This window comes from Tachyglossus aculeatus, chromosome 9, assembly GCF_015852505.1.
Source record: "Tachyglossus aculeatus isolate mTacAcu1 chromosome 9, mTacAcu1.pri, whole genome shotgun sequence".
Taxonomy (NCBI): Eukaryota; Metazoa; Chordata; class Mammalia; order Monotremata; family Tachyglossidae; genus Tachyglossus; species Tachyglossus aculeatus.
This window is the reverse complement of record NC_052074.1, coordinates 22,706,935-22,725,548: the sequence shown is the minus strand read 5'-3', so window position 1 is coordinate 22,725,548 and position 18,614 is coordinate 22,706,935. Positions and strand designations below refer to the sequence as shown.

The window sequence follows — 18,614 nt, the reverse complement described above, 5'->3', positions numbered from 1 at the left end:
CAGCTTCCCATCTCTTGTGAGGATGAAAGAGATAATGTGAAAGAAAGTATTCTGGAAGGCACTGTTACTTTTATTAACTGTATATCCACATTGTCTAATATCTGTTTTTGAATGCAAATTTTGGGAGAATTCTTACTATGGCATCTAGTGTATGCCATGTGCATTTGGGCTCAAATGCACTTAACAGATAGAGGTCCTTTTCTCAGAGAAGTAAGAAGTTAGGTGCAAATATATACAGCCCTTGGAAACTTTGTAAAAATACATATTTTAAAAAAGAATAATTACAGAATTGTACCTGGTGCTTGGAGCTGAAAGGAACAACTCAGCGGTCTTGCAGCTGGAAAACAAATGATTAAGCAATGCATTATTCAATCCAAGAGTTTTTATGCTTAAATCATTTTTTAAAATTAACACTAAACTTACAGAACTTGAGGACCCATTTTGCTGCAGTGGGGAGGTTTCTGAAAGAGTGACTCAATATAGAAGTCATTTCGAATCTAAAAGAGAGGAACAAAAAAATTTCCTAGTTAAATTTGAACACTTTAAAGATGATCTCATAATAACATAAAAAGTTGAGTAATTCACACTTGGTGGTTCTCCACCTTCCAGATGAGGATTCCCAACCAAGTTTTGTTCCCATTGATCACAGGGAACCCTTCTTGTAGGTTCATTACCCACCCACAGTTATAAAATGTGATACAGCTTTGGTTGTTGCAACTGGGAGAGAGGTTGGAGGCACAAGGTGCTTCTTAGGTTTCGTGTTTCTTGAACTTCTGAAGGCAAAATCATACAGCTTCCAGCTGGTACTCCTGATTGAGGCCCATAAATCTTAAATGATGAACCTAATTACTAAAGACTACAGAAGAGATGCTAACTCTATGGGGAGGATGAGGGCTACCATCCAATCATGTGAAGTCATTAGTTAAGCGCACATGGCTTATTGGATAAGACAGACCAGTGTTTTGTCTTTTTTTAGTGGTATTTGTTAAACGCTTACTCAGTGTGAAGCACTGTTCTAAGCATCGGGGTAGATACCAGTTTATCAGGTTGGACACAACCCCTGTGTCCACAGTCACAGTCCAAGTTGGAGGTAGGAGGACTTAATCCCACTTTCATAGATGAGGTAACTGACCACAGAGAAGTAAAGTGACTTGTTCAAGGTCACAAAGCAAGCAAGTGGAAGCGCCAGGATTAGAACCCAGGTCCTCTGACTCACAGACCCATCCTCTTTTCACTAGGCCACACTGCCAGATGAGCTGGAAAGGGGCCGGAAGAGAAGCCAAAATGGCCACATTTTGCCCCCACCGGGCAATGCAGTCGCTTGGCAGTGCCCTGGCACCTGCAAGGTTCCAGTCCTCCTCACCAGGACCAGGAGCCAGGACAGGCCTCTCATCATCATCATCATCAATCGTATTTATTGAGCGCTTACTATGTGCAGAGCACTGTACTAAGCACTTGGGAAGTACAAATTGGCAACATATAGAGACAGTCCCTACCCAACAGTGGGCTCACAGCCTAGCCCAGGTGCACAGTGAGGACAAACTCAATGTCTGCCTCACCTAGACTGCCCAAACAACCTGGGCAAAGCTCTGGGGATGAGTGGCCAGGCTCCAGAATCACCGAGGTGACTAAGAAACCTCTGTGAAAACAGTCTTCACGGTCGTTATGCTTGCTGTTTCCATGTCTGGAGCTGGCAGTGGCAACGGGCCTTCTTCCGTTTCTCTTCTCCCCAATCTCAACCCTCTTTCTATTGCCTCCTCAATCCCGCCTTATCCTGGCTCTTCAAAGCCCTGCCCAGAAGTTCAAAAATGGAAAGTTGGACCCCAAGGTAGATTGTCCTGTGACACTTTCTGGGAAAACAAACAGATGAAAGACCAGTCAGATTAAATTCAGTACCTAATCCCCAGATACAGGGATCCAGGGGATAACAAACTCACTGACTTTGGGAGTAGCTGAAGATCATTTTCATAAATAAGAAAGCTGCAATACACAAGCAACTGGGGAACTAGAAAGAGGGCAACAGATCTCCCCCTCTAGACCATAAACTCACTTTGGGCACAGAATGTGTCTCCCAACTTTATTGTATTGTATTCTCCAAAGAACTCAGTAGAGTGCTCTGCCCACAGTAAGCACTCAAAAATACCACTGATTGCTAATCTACCCCCTCAGCTGTCATAAATATCAATAAGGCAACATAGGGGTAGGATTAGTTCAGAATGGTGGGTGACCCACTTAGTTCAGTGGACTATATCCAGGAGGTGCTCAATAAATACTATTAATACAGTAAAATCTCATTAAACCAGAAAAGGCTGGGACTAAATCTTTATGGAGAAACCAAACTCAGAATTAGAAAAATGGTTTGCCACCACAGTGAAAAGGAAAACCAAAGCTTCTTTTGCCTGATGGGGAGAGCTATCTGTCAACTCATCTAACCACACGAAAGCCTTTAAGGAGGCTGCTGGCACAACTTTTTGGGCTCTGGGCAGAGAGAGAGCAAAGGCAAAATGTCACCAAGAGAAGACAGATAAGATGGCAGCAACCACAGACTCATTTGTCCAAAGAAAGGTGATTTCCAGAATTCTAGTTCTGAATTCACGTTGGGTAGGATTTTACCTCTACGTCTATTGAAGCATTCTGCTAACTTTTCCAAAAATAAACAGAACCACTACTTGAAAGGGTTCAGTCTTCCATTTATCTCAAAATTGTAAACTGATAAACATTAACATCAGTCCATCAAATTTGCACTGTCCCCCACAATAGTTCCCAGGGCCTTCTTTTTTCTAAACCTAACTCACTGTCCCCCAAATCTTGGGCTAATAAACTACAAATCCAAAAACAAACACGAAGGTCAAATACACATTCTCATGAAAACCTACCCAGAAATAAACTGTCCTCCACTTCCATGAAACAAAAACTCCTCACTATTGGCTTTAAAGCACTCAATCACCTTGCCCCTTCCTACCTCAACTTGCTACTCTCTTACTACAACCCGGGCCGCACGCTTCACTGCTCTAATGCCAATCTTCTCACTGTACCTCGTTCTTGTCGCCGACCTCTCGCGCTCACATCCTGCCTCCGGCCTGGAATGCCCTCCCTCTTCATACCCAACAATTACTCTCCTCCCCTTCAGAGCTTTATTGAAGGCACATCTCCTCCAATAGGTCATCCCTAAGCCCTCTTTTCCTTTTCTACAACTCCCTTCTGCATCACCCTGACTTGCTCCCTTTTTTCATCCCCCCCTCCCAGCCCCTCAGCACTTGCATACCTATCTGTAATTTATTTATATCAATGTCTGTCTCCCCCTCTAGACTGCAAGCTCGTTGAGGGCAGGGAATGCATTCTATTGTTTTACTGTACTCTCCCAAGCGCTTATAACAGTGCTCTGCATTCTACTGTTTTACTGTACTCTCCCAAGGGCTTAGAACAGTGCTCTGCACATAGTAAGCACTCAATAATAAATATGAGTGCCTGACTGACTGACCCTGACTCTCTGAGGCTGCCTGGTCAAACAGGATGGAAGTTATTGTGCTTGATAAAGAAAAGGAATCACCCCTAACCAATAGTGTAAAGCTGCAATCTGTTGCCATTTTTATTATGGTATTTGTTAAGCGCTTACTATGTGTCAGGTACTGTACTAAGCACTGGGGAGACACAAGCTAATCAGGTTGGACACAGTCCTCGTCCCACATAGGGCTCACAATTTTAATCCCCATGTTACAGGTGAGGTAACTGAAGTACAGAGAAGTTAATTGACTTAAAGTGACTTAACTCGATCTATTAGGCCATGCCCTTTACTTCTATAATGCCTACCACCCGCCCAAACTACATTATAAAATGGAGAATGGTAGGACTCTTCTCTCCCTTCCTCTTCAGGAAAAATGGTCATCATCTTCCCGGCCTCAAACCCCAATTAACACAAACATTTCCAAGACAGCTCATCCTCCCAAGAGGGGAAGGACGATCCCTTAAAACCTGTCGCTTATTTCCTTCTCCTAACCATTAATATCGCCACTGTCCTCCCCACCATACATCCTGCAATCCCTCCTCTGCCCGGAAGTGATTCTTCTCATAATAATAATGATGGCATTTATTAAGTGCTTACTGTGTGCAAAGCACTGTTCTAAGCGCTGGAGAGGTTACAAGGTGATCAGGTTATCCCACAGGGGGCTCACAGTCTTCATCCCCATTTTACAGATGAGGGAACTGAGGCACAGAGAAGTGACTTGCCCAAAGTCGCACAGCTGACAAGTGGCAGAGCCGGGATTTGAACCCATGACCTCTGACTCCAAAGCCCGTGCTCTTTCGACTGAGCCACGCTGCTTCTCATACCCCCCCCTTGTGAGCCCCTTATTAACAGCTGCCAGTCAATTCCCCAAAAGGTCACTCCCAACTCAGACTTTTAACCTCAAGAAAATCACTTTTGGGCACCTCTTTGGCTCTGCAGTCTTTGCAACCAAAGCAAGTTATTCACTAGGAAGTGCAAAAACCTCCACGTACCTTCCCCCTCGCCCCCGATTCTTCCCGGGGAGCACGTTCGTCTACTCCGCCTATTAAAAATAATAATAATAATGATAGTATTATGCACTTACTATGGGCCAAATGCTGTTCTAAGCCCTGGGGCTGATACAAGGTAATCAATCAGGTTGAGCACAATCCCTGTCCCACTTAAAACGCCAGTCTTTATCCCCCTTCTAGACTGTGAGCCCGTTGTTGGGTAGGGACTGTATCTGTTGCCAAATGGTACTTTCATTGATTCATTCAGTCGTATTTATTGAGCGCTTACTGTGTACAGAGCACTGTACTAAGCGCTTGGAAAGTACAATTCGGCAACAGATAGAGACAATCCCTACCCAACAACGGGCTCACAGTCTAGAAGGGGAAGACAGACAACTAAACAAGTGGACAAGTGTCAATATAAACAGAATAAATAGAATTATAGCTATCTACACATCATTAATAAAATAGAGTAATATGTACAAATAGAGTAATAAATATGGACAAATATATACAACTGCTGTGGGGAGGGAAAGGGGGTAGGGCACAGGGAGGGAGTGGGGGCGATGGGGAGGGGAGGAGGAGCAGAGGAAAAAGGGGCTCAGTCTGGGAAGGCCTCCTGGAGGAGGTGAGCTCATAGTGGGGCTTTAAAGAGGGGAAGAGAGCTAGTTTGGTGGATGTGTGGAGGGAGGGCATTCCAGGCCATCATCAATCGTATTTATTGAGCGCTTACTGTGTGCAGAGCACTGTACTAAGCACTTGGGAAGTACAAGTTGGTAACATATAGAGACAGTCCCTACCCAGCAGTGGGCTCACAGTCTAAAAGGCCAGAGGTAGGATGTGGGCCAGGGGTCGACAAGCGCTTAGTCCAGTGCTCTGCACACAGTAAGCGCTCAATAAATACGACTGAATGAATGAATGAATCCCCGTTTTACAGATGAGGTCGCTGAGGCCCAGAGACGTGAAGTGACTTGCCCAAGGTCACCCAGCAGACAAGTGGTGGGGCCGGGATGAGAACCCACGACCTCTGCCCTACAATCCGGCCTGGTGAGGGCACGAAGGGGGGAGCGGGGGCATTCAGTGTTTAGAACAGTGCTTCGCACATAGTAGGCGCCTTAACAAATGCCATCATTATTACCGAAAGTCTCAACGCTTTAAAGAAGCAGTGTGGCTTAATGGAAAGAGCACGGGCTTCGGAGTTGGACGTCGTGGGTTCAAACCCCGGCTTCACCAGTTGTCAGCTGTGTGACTTTGGGCAAGTCTGGCTCAATGGAAAGAGTCTGGGCTTAGCAGCCAGAGGTCATGGGTTCAAATCCCGGCTCCGCCACTTGTCAGCTGTGTGACTTTGGACAAGTCTGGCTCAATGGCTCAATAGAAAGAGTCTGGGCTTAGCAGCCAGAGGTCATGGGTTCAAATCCAGGCTCTGCCACTTCATCAATCGTATTTATTGAGCGCTTATTATGTGCAGAGCACTGTACTAAGCACTTGTCAGCTGTATGACTTTGGGCAAGTCACTTAACTTCTCTGTGCCTCAGTTACCTCATCTGTAAAATAGGGATGGAGACTGTGAGCCCCCTGTGGGACAACCTGATCACCTCGTAACCTCCCCAGCGCTTAGAACAGTGCTTTGCACATCGTAAGCGCTGAAGAAAATGCTATTATTATTAAGTCACTTCACATCTCTAGGCCTCAGTTCCCTCATCTGGAAAACGGGGATGAAGATTGTGAGCCCCCCCGTGGGACAACCTGGTCACCTTGTAACCTCCCCAGCGCTTAGAACAGTGCTTTGCACATAGTAAATGCTTAAGAAGAAGCTACTATTATTAAGTCACTTCACTTCTGTAGGCCTGTTTCCTCATCTGGAAAACGGGGATGAAGACTGTGAGCCCCAACGTGAGGCAACCTGATCACCTTGCAACCTCCCCAGCGCTTAGAACAGTGCTTTGCACATCGTAAGCGCTGAAGAAAATGCTATTATTATTAAGTCACTTCACATCTCTGGGCCTCAGTTCCCTCATCTGGAAAACAGGGATGAAGACTGTGAGCCCCAACGTGAGGCAACCTGATCACCTTGCAACCTCCCCAGTGCTTTGCTCACAGTAAACGCTGAAGAAAATGCTATTATTATTAAGTCACTTCACTTCTCCGGGACTCAGTTCCCTCATCTGGAAAATGGGGATGAAGACTGTGAGCCCAACGTGAGGCAACCTGATCACCCCGCAACCTCCCCAGCGCTTAGAACAGTGCTTGGCACATAGTAAGTGCTTAAGAAAAAGCTATTATTATTAAGTCACTTCACTTCTGTAGGCCTCAGTTTGCTCATCTGGAAAATGGGGATGAAGACTGTGAGCCCCAACGTGAGGCAACCTGATCACCTTGTAACCTCCCCAGCGCTTAGAACAGTGCTTTGCACACAGTAAGCGCTTAACAAACGCCATTACTATTATTGTTGCGATTATTAATCTCCGTCACGACTTTCCTGTCAGAGGCCCAGGGCCGCCCCTGAGGAGCGTCGCCTCGCCGCGAGCCCCTCCGCCTCCGCAAGTCTCGCGAGATGATCCCCTTGGACCCTGCCCGGGGGCTGCGGCCCCCCAAATCCCGCGGGTCGGACCACGCACCCTCGTCGCGGGGGGGGGACATGAAACGGCCGCGCGCCCCCCCCGGCCCCCCCCCCCGCACCTCACCTCTCGTAGTCCGGTCCGCTCCCTGCTCCCTCGCTCCCTAGAACTGACGGGTCCCCGGCCGGAGCCCGATTAGGCCCCCCCGGCCCCTCGCGCTCGGGCTGCCCCTCGCATTGCCTGACCGACTCGACGGCCAAATCCCGCTCTCCGCTCCTCTCCCGAGGCGTCGCTCCGTCCCTCCGTCCTTTCCCGTTACGAAGAGCGGGTCCCGGCACCCCGGGAGGCGCGGGGAGGCCGGCGAAGCCGTCCGGGGCGCGCGAAGGCGATCAGGCGGCGCGACGGGCAGCTAAGAGGGAGAGGACCCGGGCGGGCCTGAAGAAGAAGCCCGATGCGGGGCGTCGCTCGGCCAGTCGACCTTTCCCTTCCAAGATGGCGGCCGCGCGGGCCATCGGCAGCCTCAGTCGCCTCAGCGCCGCCGGCAGGCGCCGTTTCCCAGGTGAGGCCCGACCGCGGGACGGGGAAGGAGACGGAAAAAAAAGAAAGAAAGAAAAATAAAGAAAAAAGGAAAGAAAGAAAGAAAAGGAAGGAGGGGATCGGCCATCGTTGTGGCCGCCCGTGGTCCTGTCAGGAGCCACGACAATAATTCAGTCAGTCGTATTTATCGAGCGCTTACTGTGTGCAGAGCACTGTGCTAAGCGCTTGGGAAGTCCGGCTTGGCCACAGAATAGTAATAATGGCATTTATTAAGCGCTTACTATGTGCTAAGCGCTGGGGAGGTTGCAGGGTGATCAGGTTGCCTCACGTTGGGGCTCACAGGCCTCACCCCCATTTTACAGATGAGGGAACTGAGGCCCAGTGAAGTGACTTAATAGTAATAGCTTTTTTTAAGCGCTTACTATGTGCCAAGCACTGTTCTAAGCGCTGGGGAGGTTGCAAGGTGATCAGGTTGCCTCACGTTGGGGCTCACAGGCCTCACCCCCATTTTACAGTTGAGGGAACTGAGGCCCAGTGAAGTGACTTAATAGTAATAGCTTTTTCTTAAGCGCTTACTATGTGCCAAGCACTGCTCTAAGCGCTGGGGAGGTTGCAAGGTAATCAGGTTGCCTCACGTTGGGGCTCACAGGCTTCACCCCCATTTTACAGGTGAGGGAACTGAGGCCCAGAGAAGTGAAGTGACTTAATAATAATAGCATTTTCTTCAGCGCTTACTATGTGCCAAGCACTGTTCTAAGCGCTGGGGAGGTTGCAAGGTGATCAGGTTGCCTCACGTTGGGGCTCACGGGCTTCATCCCCATTTTACAGGTGAGGGAACTGAGGCCCAGTGAAGTGACTTAATAGTAATAGCTTTTTCTTAAGCGCTTACTATGTGCCAAGCACTGTTCTAAGCGCAGGGGAGGTTGCAAGGTGATCAGGTTGCCTCACGTTGGGGCTCACAAGCTTCACCCCCATTTTACAGGTGAGGGAACTGAGGCCCAGTGAAGTGACTTAATAATGATAGCTTTTTCTTAAGCGCTTACTATGTGCCAAGCACTGTTCTAAGCGCTGGGGAGGTTGCAAGGTGATCAGGTTGCCTCACGTTGGGGCTCACAGGCTTCACCCCCATTTTACAGATGAGGGAACTGAGGCCCAGAGAAGTGACAATAATAATAGCTTTTTCTTAAGCGCTTACTATGTGCAGAGCACTGTTCTAAGCGCTGGGGAGGTTGCAAGGTGATCAGGTTGCCTCACGTTGGGGTCACAGTCTTCACCTCCATTTTACAGCTGAGGGAACTGAGGCCCAGTGAAGTGACTTAATAATAATAGCCTTTTCTTAAGCGCTTACTATGTGCCAAGCACTGTTCTAAGCGCAGGGGAGGTTGCAAGGTGATCAGGTTGCCTCACGTTGGGGCTCACGGGCTTCATCCCCATTTTACAGTTGAGGGAACTGAGGCCCAGTGAAGTGACTTAATAGTAATAGCTTTTTCTTAAGCGCTTACTATGTGCCAAGCACTGCTCTAAGCGCTGGGGAGGTTGCAAGGTAATCAGGTTGCCTCACGTTGGGGCTCACAGGCTTCGCCCCCATTTTACAGGTGAGGGAACTGAGGCCCAGAGAAGTGAAGTGACTTAATAATAATAGCATTTTCTTCAGCGCTTACTATGTGCCAAGCACTGTTCTAAGCGCTGGGGGAGTTGCAAGGTGATCAGGTTGCCTCACGTTGGGGCTCACAGACTTCACCCCCATTTTACAGATGAGGGGACTGAGGCCCAGTGAAGTGACTTAATAATAATAGCTCTTTCTTAAGCGCTTACTATGTGCCAAGCACTGTTCTAAGCGCTGGGGAAGTTGCAAGGTGATCAGGTTGCCTCACGTTGGGGCTCACAGGCTTCATCCCCATTTTACAGTTGAGGGAACTGAGGCCCAGTGAAGTGACTTAATAGTAATAGCTTTTTCTTAAGCGCTTACTATGTGCCAAGCACTGCTCTAAGCGCTGGGGAAGTTGCAAGGTAATCAGGTTGCCTCACGTTGGGGCTCACAGGCTTCACCCCCATTTTACAGATGAGGGAACTGAGGCCCAGAGAAGTGAAGTGACTTAATAATAATAGCATTTTCTTCAGCGCTTACTATGTGCCAAGCACTGTTCTAAGCGCTGGGGAGGTTGCAAGGTGATCAGGTTGCCTCACGTTGGGGCTCACAGGCCTCACCCCCATTTTACAGATGAGGGAACTGAGGCCCAGTGAAGTGACTTAATAATAATAGCCTTTTCTTAAGCGCTTACTGTGTGCCAAGCACTGATCTAAGCGCTGGGGAGGTTGCAAGGTGATCAGGTTGCCTCACGCTGGGGCTCACAGGCTTCACCCCCATTTTACAGATGAGGGAACTGAGGCCTAGTGAAGTGACTTAATAATGATAGCTTTTTCTTAAGCGCTTACTATGTGCCAAGCACTGATCTAAGCGCTGGGGAGGTTGCAAGGTGATCAGGTTGTCCCACAGCGGGGCTCACAGGCTTCACCCTCATTTTACAGGTGAGGGAACTGAGGCTCGGAGAAGTGAAGTGACTTTCTAGACTGTGAGCCCACTGTTGGGTAGGGGCTGTCTCTATATGTTGCCGACTTGGACTTCCCAAGCGCTTAGTACGGTGCTCTGCACACAGTAAGCGCTCAATAAATACGATTGACTGATTGATTGCCCAAAGTCACCCAGCTGATAAGTGGCAGAGCTGGGATTCGAACCCATGACCTCGGGCTCCAAAGCCCGGGCTCTTTTCCACTGAGCCACGCTGCTTCTCTAACATAGAGAGACGGTCCCTACCCAACAGTGGGCTTACAGTCTAGAAATGGATGCATTTCTTCGGGGACAACCTGATCACCTTGTAATAATTATAATAATGATGGTATTTGTTAAGCGCTTAACAAATGCCATTATTATTATTATTACTGTTCATTCAATCGTATTTGTTGAGCGCTTACTGTGTGCAGAACACTGTATTAAGCGCTTGGGAAGTCCAGGTTGGCACCATAGAGAGACAGTCCCTACCCAACAGTGGGCTCACAGTCTAGAAATTGATGCGTTTCTTCAGGGACAACCTGATCACCTTGTAATAATTATAATAATGATGGTATGTGTTAAGCGCTTAACAAATGCCATTATTATTATTTCTGTTCATTCAATTGTATTTGTTGAGCGCTTACTGTGTGCAGAGCACTGTACTAAGCGCTTGGGAAGTCCAAGTTGGCAACATCTAGAGACGGCCCCTACCCAACAGTGGGCTCACAGTCTAGAAATTGATGCATTTCTTCAGGGACAACCTGATCACCTTGTAATAATTATAGTAATGATGGTATTTGTTAAGCGCTTAACAAATGCCACAATTATTATTACTGTTCATTCAGTTGTATTTGTTGAGCGCTTACTGTGTGCAGAGCACTGTACTAAGCACTTGGGAAGTCCAGGTTGGCAACATAAAGAGACGGTCCCTACCCAACAGTGGGCTCACAATCCAGAAATTGATGCATTTCTTCAGGGACAACTTGATCACCTTGTAATAATAATAATAATAATGGTATTTGTTAAGCACTTAACAAATGCCATTATTATTTTTATTCCTATTTTACAGATGAGGCCCAGAGAAGTTAAGCACTTGGATAGGGACTGTCTCTAGACGTTGCCAACTTGGACTTCCCAAGAGCTTAGTACAGTGCTATGCACACAGTAAGCACTCAATAAATACGATTGAACGAATGAATGTCCCCCCTCCCCCAGACTGTGAGCCCGCTGTTGGGTAGGGACCGTCTCTAGATGTTGCCAACTTGGACTTCCCAAGCGCTTAGTACAGTGCTCTGCACACAGTAAGCGCTCAATAAATACGATTGAATGAATGAATGAACAATAATAATAATATAATAATGGCATTTGTTAAAGGCTTAGTATGTGCAAAGCACTGTTCAAAACGCTGGGGTGGATACAAGTGACTCTGGGCAAGTCACTTCTCCGGGCCTCATCTGTAAAATGGGGATAATAATAATGGCATTTGTTAAGCGCTTACTATGTGCAAAGCACTGTTCTAAGCGCTGGGGTGGATACAAGTGACTCTGGGCAAGTCACTTAACTTCTCTGGGCCTCATCTGTAAAATGGGCATGAAGACTGTGAGCCCTGCAGGGGACAACCTGATCACCTTGTATCTCCCCCCGCGCTTAGAACAGTGCTTGGCACATAATAATAATAACGATAATGGCATTTATTAAGCGCTTACTATGTGCCAAGCACTGTTCTAAGCGCTGGGGAGGTTACAAGTTGATCAGGTTGCCCCAACGGGGGCTCACAGTCTTCATCCCCATTTTAGAGAGGAGGGAACTGAGGCCCAGAGAAGTGAAATGACTTGCCCAAAGTCACACAGCCCACAATTGGTGGAGCTGGGATTTGAACCCGTGACCTCTGACTCCAAAGCCCATGCTCTTAGTAAGTGCTTTAACAAATACCAGGATTATTAATTACAAGTTGATCAGGTTGTCCCATGTTACCTTGTATCTATCCCAGCACTTAGAACAGTGCTTGGCACATGGCGTTTAACAGATACCAACATTATTACAAGGAGATCAGGTTGTCCCAAGTGTGGCTCACAGTCTTCGTCCCCATTTTCCAGATGAGGGAACTGAGGCCCAGAGAAGTTAAGTAGTAATAATAATAATAATAATAATAATGGCATTTGTTATGCACTTACTATGTGCAGAGCACTGTTCTAAGCTCTGGGGGGGGGATACAAGGTGATCAGGTTGTCCCATGTGGGGCTCACAGGTTTCATCTCCATTTTACAGAGGAGGGAACTGAGGCCTAGAGAAGTGAAGTGATTTGCCCAAAGTCACACAGCTGACAAGTGGCGGAGGTGGGATTAGAACCCATGATGTCTGACTCCCAAGCCCGGACTCTTTCCACTGAGCCACGGAACTGCACCCGCCCCTACTGAGAGGACTTTATTAATTATAATAATAGTAATAATGGTATCCATTCATTCAGTCATATTTATTGAGCGCTTACTGTGCAGAGCACTGTACTAAGCGCTTGGAAAGTACAATTCGGAAACAGGTAGAGACAACCCCTACCCAACAACGGCGCTCACTGTGTGCCAAGCACAGTTCTAAGCACTGGGGTAGGTAGAGAAGCAGCTTGGCTTAGTGGGAAGAGCCTAGGCTTGGGCTTGGCACATAGTAAGTGCTTAAAAAAATTACCATTATTATTATTCCCATCATCAAACCCCGGGGCTGAGGAGGGTCATTTTTCTCAGTGCCAAACCCCTGGACACAGCTGACCTGACTCCAAGTCCTGAGGTTGAGGCAGCCACTGTTTGATGTCAGACGAAGTTTCTTGGCCCACCTTTTGGTGTATTTTCCCCAAAATCATTCATTCAGTCATTTATTAAGTGCTTACTGTATTCAGAGAGTTGTACTAAGCGCTTGGGAAAGTACACTGCAATGGTTAACAGTGACATTCCCTGCCCACAACGAGCTCACAGTCTTGGCGGGGAGGGGGAAGACCCACATCAATACAAACAAATGAAATTAATAATAATCTTTGTGACATTTAAGCGCTTACTAAGCATTGGGGTGGATACAAGCAAATCGGGTTGGCACAGTCCCTGTCCCACATGGGGCTCACAGTTCCAATCCCCATTTTACAGATAAGGTAACTGAGGCCCAGAGAAGTGAAGTGACTTGCCCAAGGTCACAAGTGGTGGAGCAAGGATTAGAACCCACGACCTTCTCACTCCCAGGCCTGTGCTATATCCACTATGCCATGCTGCTTCCCATGCTCTATAGATATATACATACGGGCTGGTGGGGAGGGATGAGTGAACTGAGCAAGCAGGATGACGTGGAAGGGAGTGGAAGATGGGTAAATTAAATGCTATTGAGCACTTCCTGTGTGCAGAACACTGTACTAAGCGCTCAGGGGAGTACTAGGTAACAAGTTGGGTGACACTATCCCTACCCACAAGGAAGTTACAGTCTACAGCCCTCAATTTTATCTCCCAGTGTCCCCTATTATAGCTGCTTTGACTTATTTCTTCTGAAATATTTCTGGTTGCCTTATCTCCAGTACTCAGTCATGTGCCAGCCTCTGCTCCTTGGCCGTCAGAATTATTTCTTTTCCTGCTACTAGATTTGTCGGGTTTTCACTACTTGTGGAAGACCTCCCCCCTCTTCTATCCCCAGTAAACTTCAAAGTGAATTTCCTTGAGGTTTCCTGGAGCAAGCCTTGATAAGCATTACTTTAAAATGATAAAGTATATGGAGTTGTGTCTTCTTGAGTAGGAAGAGAAGGGCTTTGACTACTTGCCTGACTGACTGTAGGGTTTGTGCGGATTCTCGTGGGCCAAGATAGTTCTGTGGTACACATTATCAACCCTCCTTTTAAAACAGTGTGGCCTAACCATGCCCGGAATTGCCTGTATTCACTCATGACCAACTTGTAGAGGCCTCGAGTCTCTGGACATAAGCCATTTCAGAAACACTTTCCCTAGTTTCCCTAATAGAGAGGAAGTGAGTGGCGCATTGCACATGCTCCATGCATGCCATTCTTTAATTGTACTTCTTGTCAAGAGGGGTTTTTTTTTGTGTGTGGTATTTAAGCACTTACTATGTGCCAGGGACTATACTAAGTTCTGGGGTAGATACAAGCTAATCAAGTTGAGCACACTCCACGTCTCACATTGGGCTCACAGACTTAATCTCCATTTTACAGATGAGGTAATTGAGACCCAGAGAATTTGCATGATTTACCTAAAGTCACACAGCAGACAAGTGGTGGAGCTGGGATTAGAACCCAGGTCTTTCTGACTCTTAAGCCGATGCTCTATGCAGTAGGCTACATTACTTCTCAGAGTTAAGATTAGGGTAACTGTGAAGCTCAAAAAGTTTTAGGGGTGACCCCAACTCAGACATAATTTGGAAGCTGTAGGTCAATCTTCACCCTCTGCTTCCAGGTCTTAGTCTTCTGGGATCCTTTGAACCACTCTGCCAACTCTCTCTGGCACTGAAAGTTAAAGTATGTCAAAAAGCACATAAATGTGGAGGTTGGGGCCTTTATTTTTTTCTCTCTTTTCAGAATGAGTGCATTTGTGTGAGTAAGTAGTTAAATGTCCAGGTGATGCTCAACTCTCAGTGCTTAGTACAGTTACTTGCACATAGTAAGTGTTTAACAAATACCATTATTATTATTTTGCCTCTCTCTGCTGGTATTTAACTGTACTTTGGTATTAACTGTGGTTTTTGTCCCCAAGGCAAGGGTATCCTTTTGCTCTTCCTCATTTACTGGGACATTTCCTTGCATCCTCACACTGTCTCCGGCCTGTTCCATGACTTTACAGAGATGTATGAGGACACTGCCACTGGGGTACCATCAGCCCACCGTGATTCCAGGGAGCTGATAACACCAAGGAATTGGGAAGGCCCTAAAAAGTCACCTCCTCTTAGAGGCATTCCTTTGCTAGTTAGCCCACGATCCTGTCACCTTAGCAGGAATGTTTATTTTTTTTCTCTTGAATCTGCTTACTTCTGTCCTTGTCACATGCCTAGGCATGTTGTAGTGGATGATGTCTGTGGTAAACTTTATATTCCCCCATTAGATTATAAACTCACCTTTTACTTCTTTTGTATATTTCTAGGCATGTAGTACAATGTCCTTCATATAGAAGGTTCTGACCCAGGGACAAGATTCTCAGTCCCCTGCGTAGTTCCTTTTACCTAGCTTTTTCCCTTCTCCTTGAAGACAGATGAGACTGCGCAAAGTGGAGGAAATGTCTGTGGCTAGCCCGTGCCCGGGAATACCTGATGTGCTCGTGACAGATGCCATGGCAGCCACATCCTTGATACAGCGCTCATTTCTAGGTCTACAAATAGCCTGATTGGATTCTTGCAGTCCTATGTCATGTCATGTAAGCTCCTAATGGGCAGGGAATGTCTACCAACTCTGTTGTGCTCTCCCAAGCACTTAGTACAGTGCTCTGCACACAGTAAGCGCTCAATAAATACGACTGAATTGAACGAATTGATATTCACGTGGGAGTTTTGTTCTTCATTTTGTGAGACTGAAATTTTACACTGTATTTATGCTCACTGTAACAATTGGGCATTATTCTGTTTTAGGACTTCTGCTCCGCGTAGGTGCAAGGGTGAGGCTAGAGATTTTTACAGCCTCCTTTACACAGGAAGATGATATGTCCTGGTAATCTAATCACTGGGGTGAAGATTTATCAGGAATGTAAAAGTTCTGAACCCTTTTGACCTTGGGTAAATCGCTGACACCAAGGGGTTGACCTTCTTTACTTTTAAAGATCTATTGGAGGAGAGGTGTGGATTAATTTCGGTAAAGAATTGCTCAAATATCCATGATCTGAAGATGTTTTTAAACCAGATGCTGGTGGGAGGTGAAGTCTAAGACTCCTTTGAGGGTGATCTGTAATCTCAAATATTAACCTTATACTTGGTGCTATGTCAGTCTGTTTTCATTGAAGGAAAGTGTTTTTGACCACAAAATGTTTTTTAGAGGAAGGCCAAATTTATCAGTAAGATGCTTCTAAAGTCCACACTTCAGAAGGACAATTACATTAGTTTCTAAGGTAATTTACAAATCAGAAATTAGCAGAAAGTCAAAGTGACTGTGGTATGTATATAAGTTCTCTGTGCCTCAGTTACCTCATCTGTAAAATGGGGGTTAAGACTGTGAGCCCCCAGTGGGACAACCTGGTTACCTTGTAACCTCCCCAGCGCTTAGAACAGTGCTTTGCACATAAGCGCTTAGTACAGTGCTCTGCACATAGTAAGCGCCCAATAAATATGATTGATAGTAAGCGCTTAATAAATCCCATTATTATTATTATTATACCTTTATTTGTTGTTTTAAAGGTCCCAGTTGTGGGTTATCAATTTTTTTCCACCCTTTCCCAAAGGCAAATTTCAGATGATGGTGTTTAGCTTATGAAATAATCAAAACATTCAGGCCTAAAATCCTATTAATTGTGTTGCATGAACTACTCTTCTGTTCTGGTGGAATTTAAATGTGAAGTTCTTTTTTTTTCAAAGTCCTGGAGCGATTTGGCTTCTTCCTCGCCTCCCACTCAGGCATGATTAAAAAGTGGGGCAAAGGTTATTCTCCATCTGAGGCTTCGTTGGTATTTAGGGCAAAGTGAGCCCTGGCAAACAAATGAAAGGCTGGGGCGGAGGTGTAGTATTCATTCATTCATTCAATCGTATTTATTGAGCGCTTACTGTGTGCAGAGCACTGTACTAAGCGCTTGGGAAGTACAAGTTGGCAACATATAGAGATGGTCCCTATCCAACAGTGGGCTCACAGTCTAGAAGAGGGAGACAGAGAACAAAACATATTAACAAAATAAAATAATTAGAATAAATATGTACAAATACAGTAAATAAATAGAGTAATAAATACGTACAAACATATATACATATATACAGGTGCTGTAGATGTGCTTTGAGGTGTGCCCCACTCCCCTCCCAGCCCCACAAAGGGCTGAAGCTTTGAGTCAAAGGGGTGGTGGAACGGGGAAACAAAAAGAAGCAGAATGGTGTAATAGATGGAGCACAGACCTGGGAGTAAGAAGGCCATAGGTTTTAGTCCCAGTTTCGCCACTTGTATGCTGTGTGACCTCGGGCAAGTTACTTCACTTTTCTGTGCCTCGACCTCATCTGTAAATGGGCGATTGGACTGTGAGCCCCAGGTGGGATAGGGGCTGTGTCCTACCCAATTTCCTTGTATCCACCCTGGTGCTTAGCACAGTGCCTGGCGCATAGTAAGCACTTAACAGAAGCCACTATTAGTTGGGCCTGGGAGTCAGAGGATCTGGGTTTGAATCCTGGCTCTGCCAATTGCTTTGGGCAAGTCACTTAATTTCCCCGTGCCTCAGTTCTTCTGTTCTCCTTCCTACTTAGATTGTGAGCCCCATGCAGGACAAGGACTATGTCCAACCTATTTATCTTGTTTCTATACCAATTTCTAGAACAGTGTTTTATGCATAGTAACTGCTTAACGAATACCATTAAAAAAACAAACAAATTTGTCCCTTTCCCGTCTCCACCCCCACTGTCAATCAGTGCTATTTATTAAGCACTTACCATATACCGTATACCCCACACTGTGCTAAGTGCTTGGAAGAGAACAATATAGTGGAGTTGGTAGACAGGTGGGGGCTGTCTAAAGCTAGGTGAGGAGGGTCCTCTGTCTGTCCTCCACACACCTTTCCTCTCTATTATGGATACCATTATTTCTGCCAATTATTATAATTAATGTATGTTAATTATCTATTATTATTATCTATTATCTGTTATTGTCTATCTCCCCCTCAACACTCCTAGGAAGGGAACATGTCTTTCAACTCCATTGTATTGTACTCTCCCAAGCACTTAGTACATTGTTTTGCACACAGTAAGTGCTCAATAAATACCATTGATTGACAGATGAAACCTAGCAATTTTTGCCTCCTGTGGGAGGGTGTTTCATATCACTGTAGCTACTTCTTCTTATTACTATTAATTACTTGATCACTCACCGAGGAGGATTCGACATTCTTCTCTCCCGAGTGTCAGTTTTCAGAGATGGGTTGTTACATGCTTAAATTTATCGTTATGTCACTTGGCATTTTAAAAATATTCAAAAAATTCTAAATAAGGTTCAAAGCCTGTTGTTCACTTTTCATATGAATGCCATATCTAAAAGGTGGTTATCTATGGAACCATAAATTTGCATTAGAGCTGTGTAACTGATTCAACTTAGATTGGCATATTTTGGACACATCAGTCATTCATTCAATCATATTAAGCTTTTACCATTTTCAGAGCACTGTACTAAGCACTTGGGAAAGAACAATGCAGCAATAAACAGTGACTATCCCTGCCCACAGCTCCAAGATGCCTTCTCCAACTCAACCTTCATTTTCTCAACTCCCTCTCCCTTCTACATCACCTTTGTGCTTGGATCTGTACCCTTTAAGCACTTTGTAGTCACCCCA

The 18,614-nt window shown here is 46.0% G+C and overlaps 2 protein-coding genes across 3 annotated transcripts in view; one reads left to right on the top strand and one right to left on the bottom strand.

Moving 5' to 3' along the window:
• The window catches only part of HADHB (hydroxyacyl-CoA dehydrogenase trifunctional multienzyme complex subunit beta), a 30,511-nt gene extending 23,263 nt beyond the window's left edge, over positions 1–7,248 (bottom strand). Inside the window, exons 1-4 of one of the 2 annotated variants that reach the window (XM_038751428.1) lie at positions 7,179–7,196; positions 4,498–4,547; positions 424–497; positions 296–337 (exon numbers count right to left, since the gene is read on the bottom strand). In XM_038751428.1, the coding sequence (XP_038607356.1) occupies positions 296–337; positions 424–490 (109 nt within the window). In that variant the 5' untranslated portion in view covers positions 491–497; positions 4,498–4,547; positions 7,179–7,196. Of the gene's footprint in view, positions 1–295; positions 338–423; positions 498–4,497; positions 4,548–7,178 lie in introns of both variants that reach the window. The other variant, XM_038751429.1, reaches the window with a different exon arrangement.
• A 218-nt stretch (positions 7,249–7,466) lies between these two features.
• Positions 7,467–18,614, top strand: part of HADHA (hydroxyacyl-CoA dehydrogenase trifunctional multienzyme complex subunit alpha) — a 34,711-nt gene continuing 23,563 nt past the window's right edge. Inside the window, exon 1 of the mRNA XM_038751441.1 lies at positions 7,467–7,611. Within this exon, the coding sequence (XP_038607369.1) occupies positions 7,545–7,611 (67 nt within the window). The 5' untranslated portion in view covers positions 7,467–7,544. The remainder of the gene's footprint in view (positions 7,612–18,614) is intronic.